Raw genomic sequence first — 16,675 nt, 5'->3', positions numbered from 1 at the left:
TGAGGCTCCTCATGTCCCCATTGGGGTCCCTGTGTCCCAATTCGTTTTCCCCACGGGGGTCTTCTCGTCCCTATTGGGGTCTCCCATGGCCCTATTGGGTTTCTCACATCCCCAGTGGGTTCTTTGGGGTCTTTGTCCTTATGGAAGGTCCCCCGTGTCCCCATTGGGGTCTCCCATGTCCTAGTTAAGGTCCCCATGTCCCTTCCCTGGGACAATGAGGGCAGGATTCGGGGGGGGGAGGGAAGGGGGAGGATTGGGATGGAGGTGTGGGGATGGGATGGGGTTGGGGTGGGGTGCTGTGGGGTGGGATGCAGTGGGGTGGATTGCAGTGGAGTGGGACGTGTTGTGGGGTCCAATGGGGTGGATTGCAGTGGGTGGGATGCAGTGGGGTGGGATTGCAATGGGATGGGATGCTGTGGAGTGGGATTGCAATGGATTTGGATGCAGTGGGATGGGATTTGTTGGGGTGGGGTGCAGTGGGGTGGATTGCAATGGGATGGGATTTGTTGTGGGATCCAATGGGATGGATTGTAGTGCGTTTGGATGCAGTGGGGTGGATTGCAGTGGGATAGGATGCAGTGGGGTGGGGTGCAGTAGGGTGGATTGCAGTGGGGTGGGATGCAGTGGGGTGGGATTGTTGTGGGATCCAACAGAATGGATTGCAGTGGGTTTGGATTCAGTAGGGTGGATTGCAGTGGGGTGGGAGGCAGTGTTATGGGATTTGTTGGGGTGAGATGCTGTGGGATGGGATGCAATGGGTGGGATTTGTTGGGATGGAATTTGTTGGGGTGGGACGCAGTGGGGAGGGATTGCAGTGAGGTGGGATTGCAGTGAGGTGGGACGTGTTGTGGGGTCCAATGGGATGGATTGCAATGGGGTGGGATGCAGTGGAGTGGGATTGCAGTGGGGTGGGATGCAGTGGGGTGGATTGCAATGGGATGGGATTTGTTGTGGGATCCAATGGGATGGATTGTAGAGCGTTTGGATGCAGTAGGGTGGATTGCGGTGGGATGGGATGCAGTGGGGTGGGATTACAGTGAGGTGGGATTGCAATGGGATGGGATGCAGTGGGGTGAATTGCAGTGAAGTGGGATTTGTTGGGATGGGATGCAGTGGGGTGGGATTGCAGTGGGGTGGACTGCAGTGGGGTGGATTGCAGTGGGGTTTGGATGCAGTGGGATGGATTGCAATGGGGTGGGATGCAGTGGGGTGGGATTTGTTGGGGTGAGATGCTGTGGGATGGGATGCAATGGGTGGGATTTGTTGGGATGGGATTCGTTGGGGTGGGATGCAGTGGGGTGGATTGCAATGGGATGGGATTTGTTGTGGGATCCAGCAGGATGGATTGTAGTGCGTTTGGATGCAGTGGGGTGGATTGCAGTGGGGTGGGATGCAATGGGATTGGATGCAGTGGGGTGAATTGCAGTGAGGTGGGATTTGTTGGGATGGGATGCAATGGGATGGATTGCAATGGGGTGGGATTGCAGTGGGGTGAGATTGCAGTGGGGTAGACTGCAATTGGATGGATTGCAGTGGGGTGGGATTGTAGTGGGGTGAGTTTACAATGGGATGGGATGCAGTGGGGTGGATTGCAGGGGGATAGAATTTGTTGGGGGGGGATTTGCTGGGGTGGGATTTGTTGGAGTGAGATGCTGTGGGATGGGATGCCATGGGTGGGATTTGTTGGGATGGGATGCAGTGGGGAGAGATGCAGTGCGGTGGGATTGCAGTGGGGTGGGATGCAGTGGAATGGGATTGCAATGGGTTTGGGTGCAGTGGAATGGGATTTGTTGGGGCGGGGTGCAGTGGGGGGGGATGCAGTGGGGTGGATTGCAGTGGGATGGGGTGCAATGGGATGGATTGCAATGGGGTGGGATGCAGTGGAGTGGGATGCAATAGGGTGGATTGCAGTGAGGTGGGATGCAGTGGGGTGGGATTGCAATGGGATGGGATGCAGTGGGGTGGGATTTGTTGGGGTGAGATACTGTGGGATGGGATGCAATGGGTGGGATTTGTTGGGATGGGATTCGTTGGGGTGGGATGCAGTGGGGTGGATTGCAATGGGATGGGATTTGTTGTGGGATCCAGCGGGATGGATTGTAGTGCGTTTGGATGCAGTGGGGTGGATTGCAGTGGGGTGGGATGCAGTGGAATTGGATGCAGTGGGGTGGATTGCAGTGGAGTGGGATGCAGTGGGGTGGATGCAGTGGGGTGGGATTGCAGTGGGGTGGGATGCAATGGGATTTGATGCAGTGGGGTGAATTGCAGTGAGGTGGGATTTGTTGGGGTGGGATGCAATGGGATGGATTGCAATGGGGTGGGATTGCAGTGGGGTGGGATTGCAGTGGGGTGAGATTGCAGTGGGGTAGACTGCAATTGGATGGATTGCAGTGGGGTGGGATTGTAGTGGGGTGAGTTTACAATGGGATGGGATGCAGTGGGGTGGATTGCAGGGGGATAGAATTTGTTGGGGGGGGATTTGCTGGGGTGGGATTTGTTGGAGTGAGATGCTGTGGGATGGGATGCCATGGGTGGGATTTGTTGGGATGGGATGCAGTGGGGAGAGATGCAGTGCGGTGGGATTGCAGTGGGGTGGGATGCAGTGGAGTGGGATTGCAATGGGTTTGGGTGCAGTGGAATGGGATTTGTTGGGGTGGGGTGCAGTGGGGGGGGATGCAGTGGGGTGGATTGCAGTGGGGTGGGGTGCAGTGGGATGGATTGCAATGGGGTGGGATGCAGTGGAGTGGGATGCAATAGGGTGGATTGCAGTGAGGTGGGATGCAGTGGGGTGGGATTGCAATGGGATGGGATGCAGTGGGGTGGGATTTGTTGGGGTGAGATGCTGTGGGATGGGATGCAATGGGTGGGATTTGTTGGGATGGAATTTGTTGGGGTGGGACGCAGTGGGGAGGGATTGCAGTGAGGTGGGATTTGTTGTGGGATCCAGCGGGATGGATTGTAGTGCGTTTGGATGCAGTGGGGTGGATTGCAGTGGGATGGGATGCAGTGGGATTGGATGCAGTGGGGTGAATTGCAGTGAGGTGGGATTTGTTGGGATGGGATGCAATGGGATGGATTGCAGTGGGGTGGGATTGCAGTGGGGTGGGATTGCAGTGGGGTAGACTGCAATTGGATGGATTGCAGTGGGGTGGGATTGTAGTGGGGTGAGTTTACAATGGGATGGGATGCAGTGGGGTGGATTGCAGGGGGATAGAATTTGTTGGGGGGGGATTTGCTGGGGTGGGATGCAATGGGATGGATTGCAATGGGGTGGGATTTGTTGGGGTGGGATTTGTTGGAGTGAGATGCTGTGGGATGGGATGCCATGGGTGGGATTTGTTGGGATGGGATGCAGTGGGGAGAGATGCAGTGGGGTGGGATTGCAGTGGGGTGGGATGCAGTGGAATGGGATTTGTTGGGGTGGGGTACAGTGGGGGGGATGCAGTGGGGTGGATTGCAGTGGGGTGGGGTGCAATGGGATGGATTGCAATGGGGTGGGATGCAGTGGGGTGGGATTGCAATGGGATGGGATGCAGTGGGGTGAATTGCAGTGAGGTGGGATTTGTTGGGATGGGATGGATTGCAGTGGGGTGGATTGCAGTGGGGTGGGGTGCAATGGGATGGATTGCAATGGGGTGGGATGCAGTGGGGTGGGATCCAGTGGGGTGGGATTGCAATGGGATGGGATGCAATGGGGTGGATTGCAATGGGGCGGGATGCAGTGGGGTGGGATTGCAGTGGGGTGGGATTGCAGTGGGGTGGATTGCAGTGGGGTTTGGATGCAATGGGATGGATTGCAATGGGGTGGGATGCAGCGGGGTGGGATTTGTTGGGGTGAGATGCTGTGGGATGGGATGCAATGGGTGGGATTTGTTGGGATGGGATTTGTTGGGGTGGGATGCAGTGGGGTGGATTGCAATGGGATGGGATTTGTTGTGGGATCCAGCAGGATGGATTGTAGTGCGTTTGGATGCAGTGGGGTGGATTGCAGTGGGATGGGATGCAGTGGGGTGGGGTGCAATAGGGTGGATTGCAGTGGAGTGGGATGCAGTGGGGTGGATTGCAGTGGGGTGGGATTTGTTGGGATGAGATGCTGTGGGATGGGATTGCAGTGGGGTGGATGCAGTGGGGTGGGATTGCAGTGGGGTGGGATGCAATGGGATTTGATGCAGTGGGGTGAATTGCAGTGAGGTGGGATTTGTTGAGATGGGATGCAATGGGATGGATTGCAGTGGGATGGATTGCAGTGGGGTGGATTGCAGTGGGGTGGGATCCAGCCTGTGGGTTTGGGGCAATGGGGTGAGCCCCCAGCCTGCTGTGGTCTTCCAAAATGCTTCGTGTGGTCCCCAAAACTACGGCAGGGAGGTGGGTTATAGGGGGGAGGTGGGTTATAGGGGGAGGTGGGTTATAGGGGGAGGTGGATTATAGGGGGGAGGTGGGTTATAGGGGGAGGTGAGTTATAGGGGGAGGTGGGTTATAGGGGGGAGGTGGGTTATAGGGGGAGGTGGGTTATAGGGGGAGTTGGGTTATAGGGGGGAGGTGGGTTATAGGGGGGAGGTGGGTTAAAGGGGGGAGGTGGGTTATAGGGGGAGGTGGGTTATGGGGGGAGGTGGGTTATAGGGCAGGGAGGTGGGTTATAGGGGGAGGTGGGTTATAGGGGGAGGTGGGTTATAGGGGGGAGGTGGGTTATGGGGGGAGGTGGGTTATAGGGGGAGGTGGGTTATGGGGGGAGGTGGGTTATAGGGGGAGGTGGGTTATGGGGGGAGGTGGGTTATAGGGGGAGGTGGGTTATGGGGGGAGGTGGGTTATAGGGGGAGGTGGGTTATAGGGGGAGGTGGGTTATAGGGGGGAGGTGGGTTATAGGGGGGAGGTGGGTTATAGGGGGAGGTGGGTTATAGGGGGAGGTGGGTTATAGGGGGGAGGTGGGTTATAGGGGGAGGTGGGTTATAGGGGGAGGTGGGTTATAGGGGGGAGGTGGGTTATAGGGGGAGGTGGGTTATAGGGGGGAGGTGGGTTATAGGGGGGAGGTGGGTTATAGGGGGAGGTGGGTTATAGGGGGGAGGTGGGTTATAGGGGGAGGTGGGTTATAGGGGGAGGTGGGTTATAGGGGGAGGTGGGTTATAGGGGGAGGTGGGTTATAGGGGGAGGTGGGTTATAGGGGGGAGGTGGGTTATAGGGGGGAGGTGGGTTATAGGGGGGAGGTGGGTTATAGGGGGAGGTGGGTTATAGGGGGGAGGTGGGTTATAGGGGGGAGGTGGGTTATAGGGGGAGGTGGGTTATAGGGGGGAGGTGGGTTATAGGGGGAGGTGGGTTATAGGGGGAGGTGGGTTATAGGGGGAGGTGGGTTATAGGGGGAGGTGGGTTATAGGGGGAGGTGGGTTATAGGGAGGCAGTGGCCCTGGCCGCCACCCCACAGGGAGACGTCGCCTTCCTGGACTTTGTTTGCAGAACAAACTGCAGGAACTCCGGATCTCACAGCCCGGATCTGTCAGCAGCAAAGGGGAGGCGGCCAGGAGGATGGGGGACGTGGGGACACCGTGAGGACAGGGACAGGAGGGCAGGGACAGGGACAGGGGGTGGGGAGATGGGGGGACGTAGGGGTGGGGACACCGTGGGGGACGTGAGGGAGGATAGTGATGGGACACGGGGATACAATGGGGACAGGGACAGAGGGATGGGGGGACATGGGGATGGGGACAAGGGGGTATGGAGGCAGGGACAGGGGGACACATTGGGGACAGGGACTTGGGGACAGGGACATGGGGACACATTGGGGTCGGGGACATGGGGACACACTGGGGAAAGGGAGATATGGGGACAGGGGGACATGGGGGCACATTGGGGACGGGGACATGGGGACAGGGGGACATGAGAATACATTGGGGACGGGGGGACACATTGGGGATGGGGGGACACATTGGAGACATGAGGATACATTGGGGACAGGGGGACATGGGGGCACATTGGGGACGGGGATATGGGGACAGGGACATGGGGACAGGGGGACATGAGAATACATTGGGGACGGGGACATGGGGACACATTGGGGACGGGGGGACACATTGGGGACGGGGGGACACATTGGGGACGGGGGGACATGGGGACACACTGGGGACAGGGGGACATGGGGGCACATTGGGGACAGGGACTTGGGGACAGGAGGACATGAGAATACATTGGGGACAGGGACATGGGGACACATTGGGGACAGGGGGACACATTGGGGACGGGGGGACATGGGGGCACATTGGGGACAGGGAGATATGGGGACGGGGACATGGGGACACACTGGGGACAGGGGGACATGGGGGCACATTGGGGACATGGGGGCACATTGGGGACAGGGGGACATGGGGGCACATTGGGGACAGGGGGACAGGGACATTGGGGTGGATTGGGGATAGGGAGATGAGGATGCGGAGAGTCATGGGGACTCATTAGGGACGGGGGATAGGGATATAGGGCCACATCGGGGATGGGGACGGGGGGACAGGGCCATGGGGACACCTTGGGGTCAGGGACATGGGGACAGGGGTAGGAATGTGGGGACGGGGACGTGGGGCAGAGACACAGGGACGTGTAGAGGACTTGGGGGGGAGGAGGGGGGGCAGGGATACGGGGCACCAGCAGGGACACATTGGGGACAGGAGCTGGGTGATGTTTTTAGGGCCGGACACTTTGCGGCCCCATAGGGGAAATGTGTGGGGCCGCGGCTGCTTCCTGTAGCTGTCAGCACCAGGAAGGGCGCGGGGGGGGGGCGGGGAGGGTCGGAGCTTCCTCTGCTCTCCCTGTGCGTTGAGAGGGCGGGGGGGGGGGGGGTGGGGAAGCGGGGTGTGGGGCGGCCCCATAAAGGACGTCCCCCGCTGCACTGGGGTCGGGGCTGTGGGGTGGCCCCGCGTGCCCCAGTTGTGCTGTGTGGGGTGGGGATGCACCCATAGGGTGGGGCTGTGGGGTTCTGCACCCATAGTGTGGGGTTCTTGGGGTTCCTGCACCCACAGTATGGGGTTCTGCACCCATAGGGTGGGGCTGTGGGGTTCTGCATCCATAGTATGGGGTTTTTGGGGTTCCTGCCCCCATAGCATGGGGTTCTGTACCCATAGGGTGGTGCTGTGGGTTTCTGCTCTCATAGTATGGGGTTCTTGGGGTTCCTGCACCCATAGCATGGAGTTTTGCACCCATAGAGTGGGGCTGTGGGGTTCTGTTCCCATAGTATGGGGTTTTTGGGGTTCCTGCCCCCATAGCATGGGGTTCTGTACCTATAGGGTGGGGCTGTGAGGTTCTGAACCCATAGTGTGGGGTTCTGTACCCATAGCATGGAGTTCTTGGGGTTCCTGCACCCATAGGGTGGGGCTTTGGGGTTCCACCCATGGGATGGGGTTCTGCACCATGTGGGGCGGCCCCATAAAGGACGTCCCCCTCTGCACTGGGGTCGGGGCTGTGGGGTGGCCCTGCGTGCCCCGGTTGTGCTGTGTGGGGTGGGGATGCACCCGTGGGGTGGGGCTGTGGGGTTCTGCACCCATAGCATGGGGTTCTTGGGGTTCCTGCACCCATAGGGTGGGGCTGTGGGGTTCTGCATCCATAGTGTGGGGTTTTTGGGGTTCCTGCCCCCATAGGGTGGGGGTTCTGTACCCATAGGGTGCGGCTGTTGGGTTCTGAACCCATTATGTGGGGTTCTACACCCATAGGGTGGAGCTGTGGGGATCTGCACCCATAGTGTGGGGTTCTTGGGGTTCCTGCACCCACAGTATGGGGTTCTGCACCCATCGGGTGGGGCTGTGGGGTTCTGCACCCATAGCATGGGATCCTGCACCCATAGGGTGGGGTTCTGCACCCATAGCATGGGGTTCTTGGGGTTCCTGCACCCATAGGGTGGGGCTGTGGGGTTCTGCACCCATAGGGTGGGGCTGTGGGGTTCCTGCCCCCATAGGGTGGGGGTTCTGTACTCATAGGGTGCGGCTGTTGGGTTCTGAACCCATTACGTGGGGTTCTGCATCCATAGTGTGGGGTTCTGTACCCATAGCATGGAGTTCTTGGGGTTCCTGCACCCATAGGGTGGGGTTGCGGGGTTCCACCCATGGGATGGGGTTCTGCACCATGTGGGGCGGCCCCATAAAGGACGTCCCCCTCTGCACTGGGGTCGGGGCTGTGGGGTGGCCCCGTGTGCCCCGTTGTGCTGTGTGGGGTGGGGATGCACCCGTGGTGTGGGGCTGTGGGGTTCTGCACCCATAGCATGGGGTGTTTAGGGTTCCTGCACCCATAGGGGTGGGGTTGTGGGGTTCTGCATCCATAGTATGGGGTTTTGGGGGTTCCTGCACCCATAGTGTGGGATTCTGTACCCATAGGTGGGGGTCTGTGGGGTTCTGTTCCTATAGTGTGGGGTTTGGGGGGTTTCTGCCCCCATAGCATGGGGTCCTGCACCCATAGGGTGAAGCTTTGGGGTGCTGTTCCCATAGCATGGGGTTCTTGGGGTTCCTGCACCCATAGGGTTGGGGTTGTGGGGTTCTGAACCCATAGGGTGGCTCTGTGGGGTTCTGCACTCATAGTGTGGGGTTTTGGGGGTTCCTGCCCCCATAGCATGGGGCTCTGCACCAATAGAGTGGGGCTGTGGGGTTCTGCACCTGTAGTGTGGGGTTCTGTACCCACAGCATAGGGTTCTTGGGGCTCCTGCACCCATAGGGTGGAGCTGTGGGGTTCTGTTCCCATAGCGTGGGGTTCTTGGGGTTCCTGCACCCATAGGGTGGGGTTCTGCACCCATAGGGTGGTGCTGTGGGGTTCTGCTCTCATAGTATGGGGTTCTTGGGGTTCCTGAACCCATAGGGTGGGGCTGTGGGGTCCTGTTCCCATAATATGGGATTCTTGGGGTTCCTGCACCCATATCATAGGGGTTCTGTACCCATAGGGTGGCTCTGTGGGGTTCTGCACTCATAGTGTGGGGTTCTTGGGGTTCCTGCACCCATAGGATGGGGTTCTGCAGCCATAGGGGTGGGGTTGTGGGGTTCCACCCATCGTATGGGGTCCTGCACCCATAGCATGGGCCTGTGGGGCTCCTGCACCCATAGCGTGGGGTTCTGCATCCATAGTGTGGGGTTTTTGGTGTTCCTGCCCCCATAGGGTGGGGGTTCTGTACCCATAGGGTGCGGCTGTTGGGTTCTGAACCCATAACGTGGGGTTCTGCACCCATAGGGTGGGGCTGTGGGGTTCTGCACTCATAGTGTGGGGTCCTTGGGGTTCCTGCACCTGTAGGATGGGATTCTGTACCTGTAGGGTGGGGCTGTGGGGTTCTGCACCCATACTGTGGGGTTCTGTACCCATAGGATGGGGCTGTGGGGTTCTGTGCCCATAGCATGGGGTTCTTGGGGTTCCTGCACCCATAGGGTTGGGGTTGTGGGGTTCCACCCATAGCATGGGGTCCTGCACCCATAGGGTGGCTCTGTGGGGTTCTGTTCCCATAGCGTGGGGTTCTTGGGGTTCCTGCACCCATAGGGTGGGGCTGTGGGGTTCTGCATCCATAGTATGGGGTTTTGGGGGTTCCTGCCCCCATAGCATGGGGTCCTGCACCCATAGGGTGAAGCTTTGGGGTGCTGTTCCCATAGTGTGGGGTTTTGGGGGTTCCTGCCCCCATAGGGTGGGGTTCTGTACCCATAGGGTGGAGCTGTGGGGTTCTGTTCCCATAGTATGGAGTTTTTGGGGTTCCTGCCCCCATAGCATGGGGTTCTGCACTCATAGTGTGGGGTTTTGGGGGTTCCTGCACCCATAGCATGGGGCTCTGCACCAATAGAGTGGGGCTTTGGGGTTCTGCACCTGTAGTGTGGGGTTCTGTACCCACAGCATAGGGTTCTTGGGGCTCCTGCACCCATAGAGTGGGGCTGTGGGGTTCTGTTCCCATAGCGTGGGGTTCTTGGGGTTCCTGCACCCACAGTATGGGGTTCTGCACCCATAGGGTGGGGCTGTGGGGTTCTGCATCCATAGTATGGGGTTTTGGGGGTTCCTGCCCCCATAGCATGGGGTCCTGCACCCATAGGGTGAAGCTTTGGGGTGCTGTTCCCATAGTATGGGGTTCTTGAGGTTCCTGCACCCATAGGGGTGGGGTTGTGGGGTTTCACCCATAGTATGGTGTCCTGCACCCATAGGGTGGTGCTGTGGGGTTCTGCACCCATAGCATGGAGTTCTTGGGGTTCCTGCACCCATAGGGGGGGACTGTGGGGTTCTGTTCCCATAGTGTGGGGTTTTGGGGGTTCCTGCCCCCATAGGGTGCGGGTTCTGTACCCATAGGGTGGAGCTGTGGGGTTCCTGCACCCATAGGATGGGGTTCTGCACCCACAGTATGGGGTTCTGCACCCATAGGGTGGCTCTGTGGGGTTCTGCACCCATAGTGTGGGGTCCTTGGGGTTCCTGCACCTGTAGGATGGGATTCTGTACCTATAGGGTGGGTCTGTGGGGTTCTGTACCCATAGGATGGGGCTGTGGGGTTCTGTGCCCATAGCGTGGGGTTCTTGGGGTTCCTGCACCCATAGGGGTGGGGTTGTGGGGTTCCACCCATAGTATGGGGTCCTGCACCCATAGGGTGGCTCTGTGGGGTTCTGCTCTCATATTGTGGGGTTCTTGGGGTTCCTGCCCCTGTAGTGTGGGGTTCTGCACCCATAGGGTTGGACTGTGGGGTTGCTGCCCCCCCCCCCCCAGCGCAGCCCTATTCCTTGGCAACCCCACAGCGCTCTCTTCCTGCCTGTCCCCATTGCATCACACAGCTTCATTAGCGTTAGTTCGTTAGTGTCTGTTGGTAACGAGCTCCACGTTCCCCCGTTGGTGTCAGCACCACAGCACCATCGGTCCCCCAGGAACTTCCAAACCCTGCTGCTGTGGCACGGGGACGTGGGGATATGGGGACATGGGGATATGGGGATATGGGGACAGGGGGACATGGGGACATGGAGACAGGGGGACAGGGGGATATGGGGACATGGGGACATGGGGACGTGGGGACAGGGGGACAGGGGGACATGGGGATATGGGGATATGGGGACATGGGGACAGGGGGACATGGGGACGGGGGACAGGGGGACAGGGGGACAGGGGGACAGGGGGATATGGGGACAGGGGGATATGGGGATATGGGGACATGGGGACATGGGGACAGGGGGATATGGGGACATGGGGACATGGGGACATGGAGACAGGGGGACATGGGGACAGGGGGACAGGGGGATATGGGGACATGGGGATATGGGGACATGGGGACATGGGGACATGGAGACAGGGGGACATGGGGACATGGAGACAGGGGGACAGGGGGACAGGGGGATATGGGGACATGGGGATATGGGGACATGGGGACATGGGGACAGGGGGACAGGGGGATATGGGGACATGGGGATATGGGGACATGGGGACAGGGGGACATGGGGACATGGGGACATGGGGACAGGGGGATATGAGGACATGGGGACATGGGGATATGGGGACATGGGGGCAGGGGGACCTGGGGACGTGGGATTCTGCTCGACCCACCCCTCCCTGGGTGCTTTGGGAATGGGATCCCTGTGTCCCTGCATACCTACGTCCCTACATCTCAATGTCCCTGTGTCCCCATGTCCCCTTACACCAGCATCCCCATGTCCCTATAACCCTATATCCCTATGTCCCTACATTCCCATGTCCCCATATCCCTTGGAGGCAGAGGAGAGCCTGCAGGGTGCTGAGGGTGCTGGAAGCGTTGCAACATGCACAGCTCCTTGCACAGCTCCCTGCACATCTCCTTGCACAGCTCCTTGCACAGCTCCCTGCACAGCTCCTTGCACAGCTCCCTGCACAGCTCCCTGCACAGCTCCTTGCACATCTCCTTGCACAGCTCCTTGCACAGCTCCTTGCACAGCTCCCTGCACAGCTCCTTGCACAGCTCCCTGCACAGCTCCTTGCACAGCTCCCTGCACAGCTCCCTGCACAGCTCCCTGCACAGCTCCTTGCACAGCTCCCTGCACAGCTCCCTGCACAGCTCCCTGCACAGCTCCTTGCACAGCTCCTTGCACAGCTCCCTGCACAGCTCCCTGCACAGCTCCTTGCACAGCTGCAAGCCTCTGCACGTCACTCAGCACCTTGCAGAGCACCTCACACATCTTGCACAGCAGAGCTTTTGCACGACAGCCCGCGCTTTGCATGGCACCTTGCACGGCCCTCAGCACTTTGCAGAGCACCGTGCACAGCTCTGGCATCTCACACAATCTCTTGCGAAGCGGAGCCTTTGCACAAGAGCTTGCACCTTGCACAGCGCCTTGCACAGCTTTGCAGCACACCTTGCACAACCCTGACACCTCACTCGACATCTTGCACAGCCATGCCTTCGTGTTGCATCTTGCACCTTGCACAGGACCTCGCATTGCTCCGTGCACAGCACCCAGCGCTTTGCAGAGCACCTTGCACAACCCTGGCACCTTGCACAACCTCTTGCATAGCGGGGCCTTTGCACAGTGCCAGAACCTTGCACAACCAGGCCTTTGCACGGCACCTAGCTCCTTGCACAGCTCCTTGCACAGCAGGGCCTTTGCACAACTCCTTGCACAGCCAGACCTTTGCACAGCACCTTGCACATCCAGGTCTTTGCACAGCACCAACACTTTGCACAGCAGGGCATTTGCACAGCACCTTGCACAGCCTGACCTTTGCACAGCCTCTTGCACAGCTAGGCCTTTGCACAGCACCAGCTCCTTGCACAGCACCTTGCACAGCACCAGTTCCATGCACAGCAACTTTGCACAGCACCAGCTCCTTGCACAGCAGGGCCTTTGCACAGCTCCCTGCACAGCTCCCTGCACAGCTCCTTGCACAGCAGGGCCTTTGCACAGCTCCCTGCACAGCTCCTTGCACAGCTCCCTGCACAGCTCCCTGCACAGCTCCCTGCACAGCTCCTTGCACAGCTCCCTGCACAGCTCCCTGCACAGCTCCTTGCACAGCTCTTTGCACATCTCCTTGCACATCTCCTTGCACAGCTCCCTGCACAGCTCCCTGCACAGCTCCCTGCACAGCTCCTTGCACAGCTCCCTGCACAGCTCCCTGCACAGCTCTTTGCACATCTCCCTGCACAGCTCCCTGCACAGCTCCTTGCACAGCTCTTTGCACATCTCCCTGCACAGCTCCCTGCACAGCTCCCTGACAGCTCCCTGCACAGCTCCTTGCACAGCTCCTTGCACAGCAGGGCCTTTGCCTGGCACCGCTCAGCCCTGCAGGGAAGCTGAGGCACAGGCCGCCCCCTTGCACCCCATAACCTGCTGCCCCCTTTTGCTTCTCGTTGCAGGGTGTTCAAGAAAGCGAGTCCCAACGGGAAGGTGAGCGGTGGGAGGGCCGGGGGGGGGCCGTGCTGGGCTGGGGACACACATGGTGTCCCGGTGACCCCGCTGTCCCCGTAGCTCACGGTGTACCTGGGCAAGAGGGACTTTGTGGACCACATCGACGTGGTGGATCCCGTGGGTGAGTGGGGACAGAGGGGACGTGAAGGGGATGGGCGTCGTTTTGGGTGGCTGTGCCCTTTGGGGGGGGGGGAAAGGTGGCCCAGCACAGTGCCCTGTTCCCAACCCCATATTGTGTCCCCAACCCCATGCTGTGTCCCCAACCCCATACTGTGTCCCCAACCCTCGTGTCCTGTCCCCAACCCCATGCTGTGTCCCCCAGTCCCAGTGCTGTGTCCCCAACCCCATACTGTGTCCCCAACCCCATGTGGTGTCCCCAACCCTCGTGTCCTGTCCCCAACCCCATATTGTGTCCCCAATCCCAGTGCTGTGTCCCCAACCCTCGTGTCCTGTCCCCAACCCCATATTGCGTCCCCAACCCTATGCTGTGTCTCCAACCCTCGTGTCCTGTCCCCAATCCCAGTGCTGTGTCCCCAACCCTGTATTGTGTCCCCAACCCCATCTTGTGTCCCCAACCCCATACTGTGTCCCCAGCCCCATGTTGTGTCCCCAACCCTTGTGTCCTGTCCCCAACCCCATACTGTCCCCAATCCCAGTGCTGTGTCCCCAACCCTGTATTGTGTCCCCAACCCCATCTTGTGTCCCCAACCCCATATTGCGTCCCCAACCCTATGCTGTGTCCCCAACCCTTGTGTCCTGTCCCCAACCCCATACTGTCCCCAATCCCAGTGCTGTGTCCCCAAGCCCATACTGTGTCCCCAACCCTCATGTCCTGTCCCCAACCCCATATTGTGTCCCCAACCCCATCTTGTGTCCCCAACCCCATACTGTGTCCCCAGCCCCATATTGTGTCCCCAACCCTCATGTCCTGTCCCCAACCCCATGCTGTGTCCCCAATCCCAGTGCTGTGTCCCCAACCCCATCTTGTGTCCCCAACCCCATACTGTGTCCCCAACCCCATGCTGTGTCCCCAACCCTCGTGTCCTGTCCCCAACCCCATCTTGTGTCCCCAACCCTCATGTCCTGTCCCCAGTCCCAGTGCTGTGTCCCCAACCCCATATTGTGTCCTCAGTCCCTATGCCATGTCCCCAACCTATGGCTTGTCCCCAGCCCTGTGTTGTGTTCCAAACCTTGGTGCCATGTCCCCAGCCCTCATGTCTTGTCCCCAACCCCAGTGCCATGTCCCCAACCCCAGTGTCACGTGCCCAGCTCCTGTGCTGTGTCCCCAGCCCTGTTGTGTCTCCAACCTCTGTGCTATGTCCCCAACCCTATGCCATGTCCCCAACCTCTGGGCTGTGTCCCCAACCGTCATATCCTGTCCCCAACCCTTTGCCATGTCCCCAGTCCCTGTGCTGTGTCCCCAACCTTGGTGCCATGTCCCCAACTCCTGTGCTTTGTCCCCAACCCCATATTGTGTCCCCAACTCCAGTGCCACGTCCCCAGCCCCATGCTGTGTCCTCAACCCCCATGCAATGTCCCCAGCCCCTGTGGCTTGTCCCCAACCTCTGTGCCATGTCCCCAACCCTTATGCTATGTCCCCAACTCCTGTGCTTTGTCCCCAACCCCATATTGTGTCCCCAACTCCAGTGCCACGTCCCCAACCCTGGTCCCATGTCCCCAACCTCTGTGCCATGTCCCCAACCCTGGTGCCATGTCCCCAACCTCTGTGCCATGTCCCCAACCCTGGTCCCATGTCCCCAACCTCTGTGCCATGTCCCTAACCCTGGTGCCATGTCCCCAACCTCTGTGCCATGTCCCCAACCCTGGTGCCATGTCCCCAACCCTGATGCCATGTCCCCAACCTCTGTGCCATGTCCCCAACCTCTGTGCCATGTCCCCAACCCTGGTCCCATGTCCCCAACCTCTGTGCCATGTCCCCAACCCTGGTGCCATGTCCCCAACCTCTGTGCCATGTCCCCAACCCTGGTCCCATGTCCCCAACCTCTGTGCCATGTTCCCAACCTCTGTGCCATGTCCCCAACCCTGATGCCATGTCCCCAACCTGCTGGCTCTGCTCTTCCCTTGCAGACGGAGTGGTGCTGGTTGATCCTGAGTACCTGAAGGAAAGGAAAGGTAACGGCCCCATCACGATGTCCCCGAGGTTGGGGACATGGAGGTGGCACCCGGGGCTTTGCTGGGCCCTTGGCTGAGGGTTTCTGGGTGCCCAAGCTTTTGTCCCCATCCCACTGCCACGTGGGGCAGTGCCACCTGTCCCCAATTGTCACAGCACGTCCTGGGTGCCACCACCTCTTCCCGGTGCCCCCTCTGCTGCTCCTGGTGGGGTTGGGACGAGCCGTGATGCCACCACACCACGGAGCCACCGTGCCACAATGTCACCGTGCCCCCGTGTCGCCATGCCGTGGTATCACAGTGCCACGGTGCCATGCCAGAGTGACACTGTGCCACCACAGGTGCCTTGTCACCGTGCCACTGTGTTCTTGTGCCACAGTGCCACCGTGCCGTGGTGCCTCAGTGCTGTGATGCCACCGTACCGTTGTGCCACGGTGCCATCGTGCCAGGGTGCCATCACACCATGTTGCCACACTGCTGTAATGCCACCGTGTCGTGGTGCCACCATACCAGTGGGCCACAGTGCCACGATGCCACCATCTTGTGATGCCACTGTGCCATGGTGCCATGATTCCATGGTGCCACCATACCACTGTGCCACTGTGCCGTGGTGCCACCATGCCCTTGTGCCTTGCTCCCTTGGTAGCATGGTGCCACCCTACCACTGTGGCCACGATGCCACCATGTCATGATGCCACCATACCACTTCACCACCATGTCATGATGCCACCATACCATGTCACCATCATGTCACGATGCCACCATGTCATGATGCCACCATACCACGTCACCACCATCATGGTGCCACCATACAACATCACCACAGTGCCACAATGCCACCGTGTCATGACGCCACCATACTATGTCACCACCGTGCCATGGTGCCACAGTGCCATGATGCCACCATGTCCTGATGCCACCATATCGTGTCACCACTGTGTCATGGTGCCATCATGTCATGGTGCCACAGTGCCATGAAGCCACCATACCACGTCACCACCATGTCATGATGCCACCATATCACGTCACCACTGTGTCATGGTGCCACAATGCCACGATGCCACCATATCATGATGCCACCATCCCACGTCACCACAGTGCCACGATGCCACCATGTCCTGATGCCACCATGTCATGTCACCACTGTGTCATGGTGCCATCATGCTGTGGTGCCACAGTGCCATGATGCCACCATACCACGTCACCAC

At 59.5% G+C, this 16,675-nt stretch overlaps 1 protein-coding gene and 2 long non-coding RNA genes across 6 annotated transcripts in view; 1 reads left to right on the top strand and 2 right to left on the bottom strand.

Moving 5' to 3' along the window:
• ARRB1 (arrestin beta 1) overlaps positions 1 to 16,675 on the top strand; it is a 39,657-nt gene that overhangs the window by 9,567 nt on the left and 13,415 nt on the right. For both annotated transcript variants that reach the window (XM_052699440.1, XM_052699439.1), the window contains exons 2-4: positions 13,286 to 13,316; positions 13,398 to 13,458; positions 15,426 to 15,470. In XM_052699440.1, coding sequence (XP_052555400.1) covers positions 13,286 to 13,316; positions 13,398 to 13,458; positions 15,426 to 15,470 — 137 coding nt within the window. The remainder of the gene's footprint in view (positions 1 to 13,285; positions 13,317 to 13,397; positions 13,459 to 15,425; positions 15,471 to 16,675) is intronic.
• Positions 7,152 to 10,583, bottom strand: LOC128088703 (uncharacterized). Of its 3 annotated transcripts, none has more exons than XR_008210369.1 (4): positions 10,509 to 10,583; positions 9,157 to 9,237; positions 8,337 to 8,366; positions 7,152 to 7,256 (listed from the first exon to the last, which is right to left on the bottom strand). It is a non-coding gene; the product is annotated as an uncharacterized LOC128088703 (long non-coding RNA). The 3 variants fall into 3 exon arrangements; XR_008210368.1 differs by lacking the exon at positions 10,509 to 10,583 and adding an exon at positions 10,185 to 10,239; XR_008210367.1 differs by lacking the exon at positions 10,509 to 10,583 and adding an exon at positions 9,559 to 9,637.
• Positions 14,827 to 15,465, bottom strand: LOC128088705 (uncharacterized). Its single transcript, XR_008210372.1, has 3 exons — positions 15,400 to 15,465; positions 15,200 to 15,259; positions 14,827 to 14,900 (listed from the first exon to the last, which is right to left on the bottom strand). It is a non-coding gene; the product is annotated as an uncharacterized LOC128088705 (long non-coding RNA).

Source organism: Tympanuchus pallidicinctus, unplaced genomic scaffold, assembly GCF_026119805.1.
Source record: "Tympanuchus pallidicinctus isolate F22 unplaced genomic scaffold, pur_lepc_1.0 scaffold36, whole genome shotgun sequence".
Classification (NCBI taxonomy): Eukaryota; Metazoa; Chordata; class Aves; order Galliformes; family Phasianidae; genus Tympanuchus; species Tympanuchus pallidicinctus.
The sequence above is the reverse complement of the archived record's forward strand: the minus strand, read 5'-3'. Positions and strand labels throughout refer to the sequence as shown.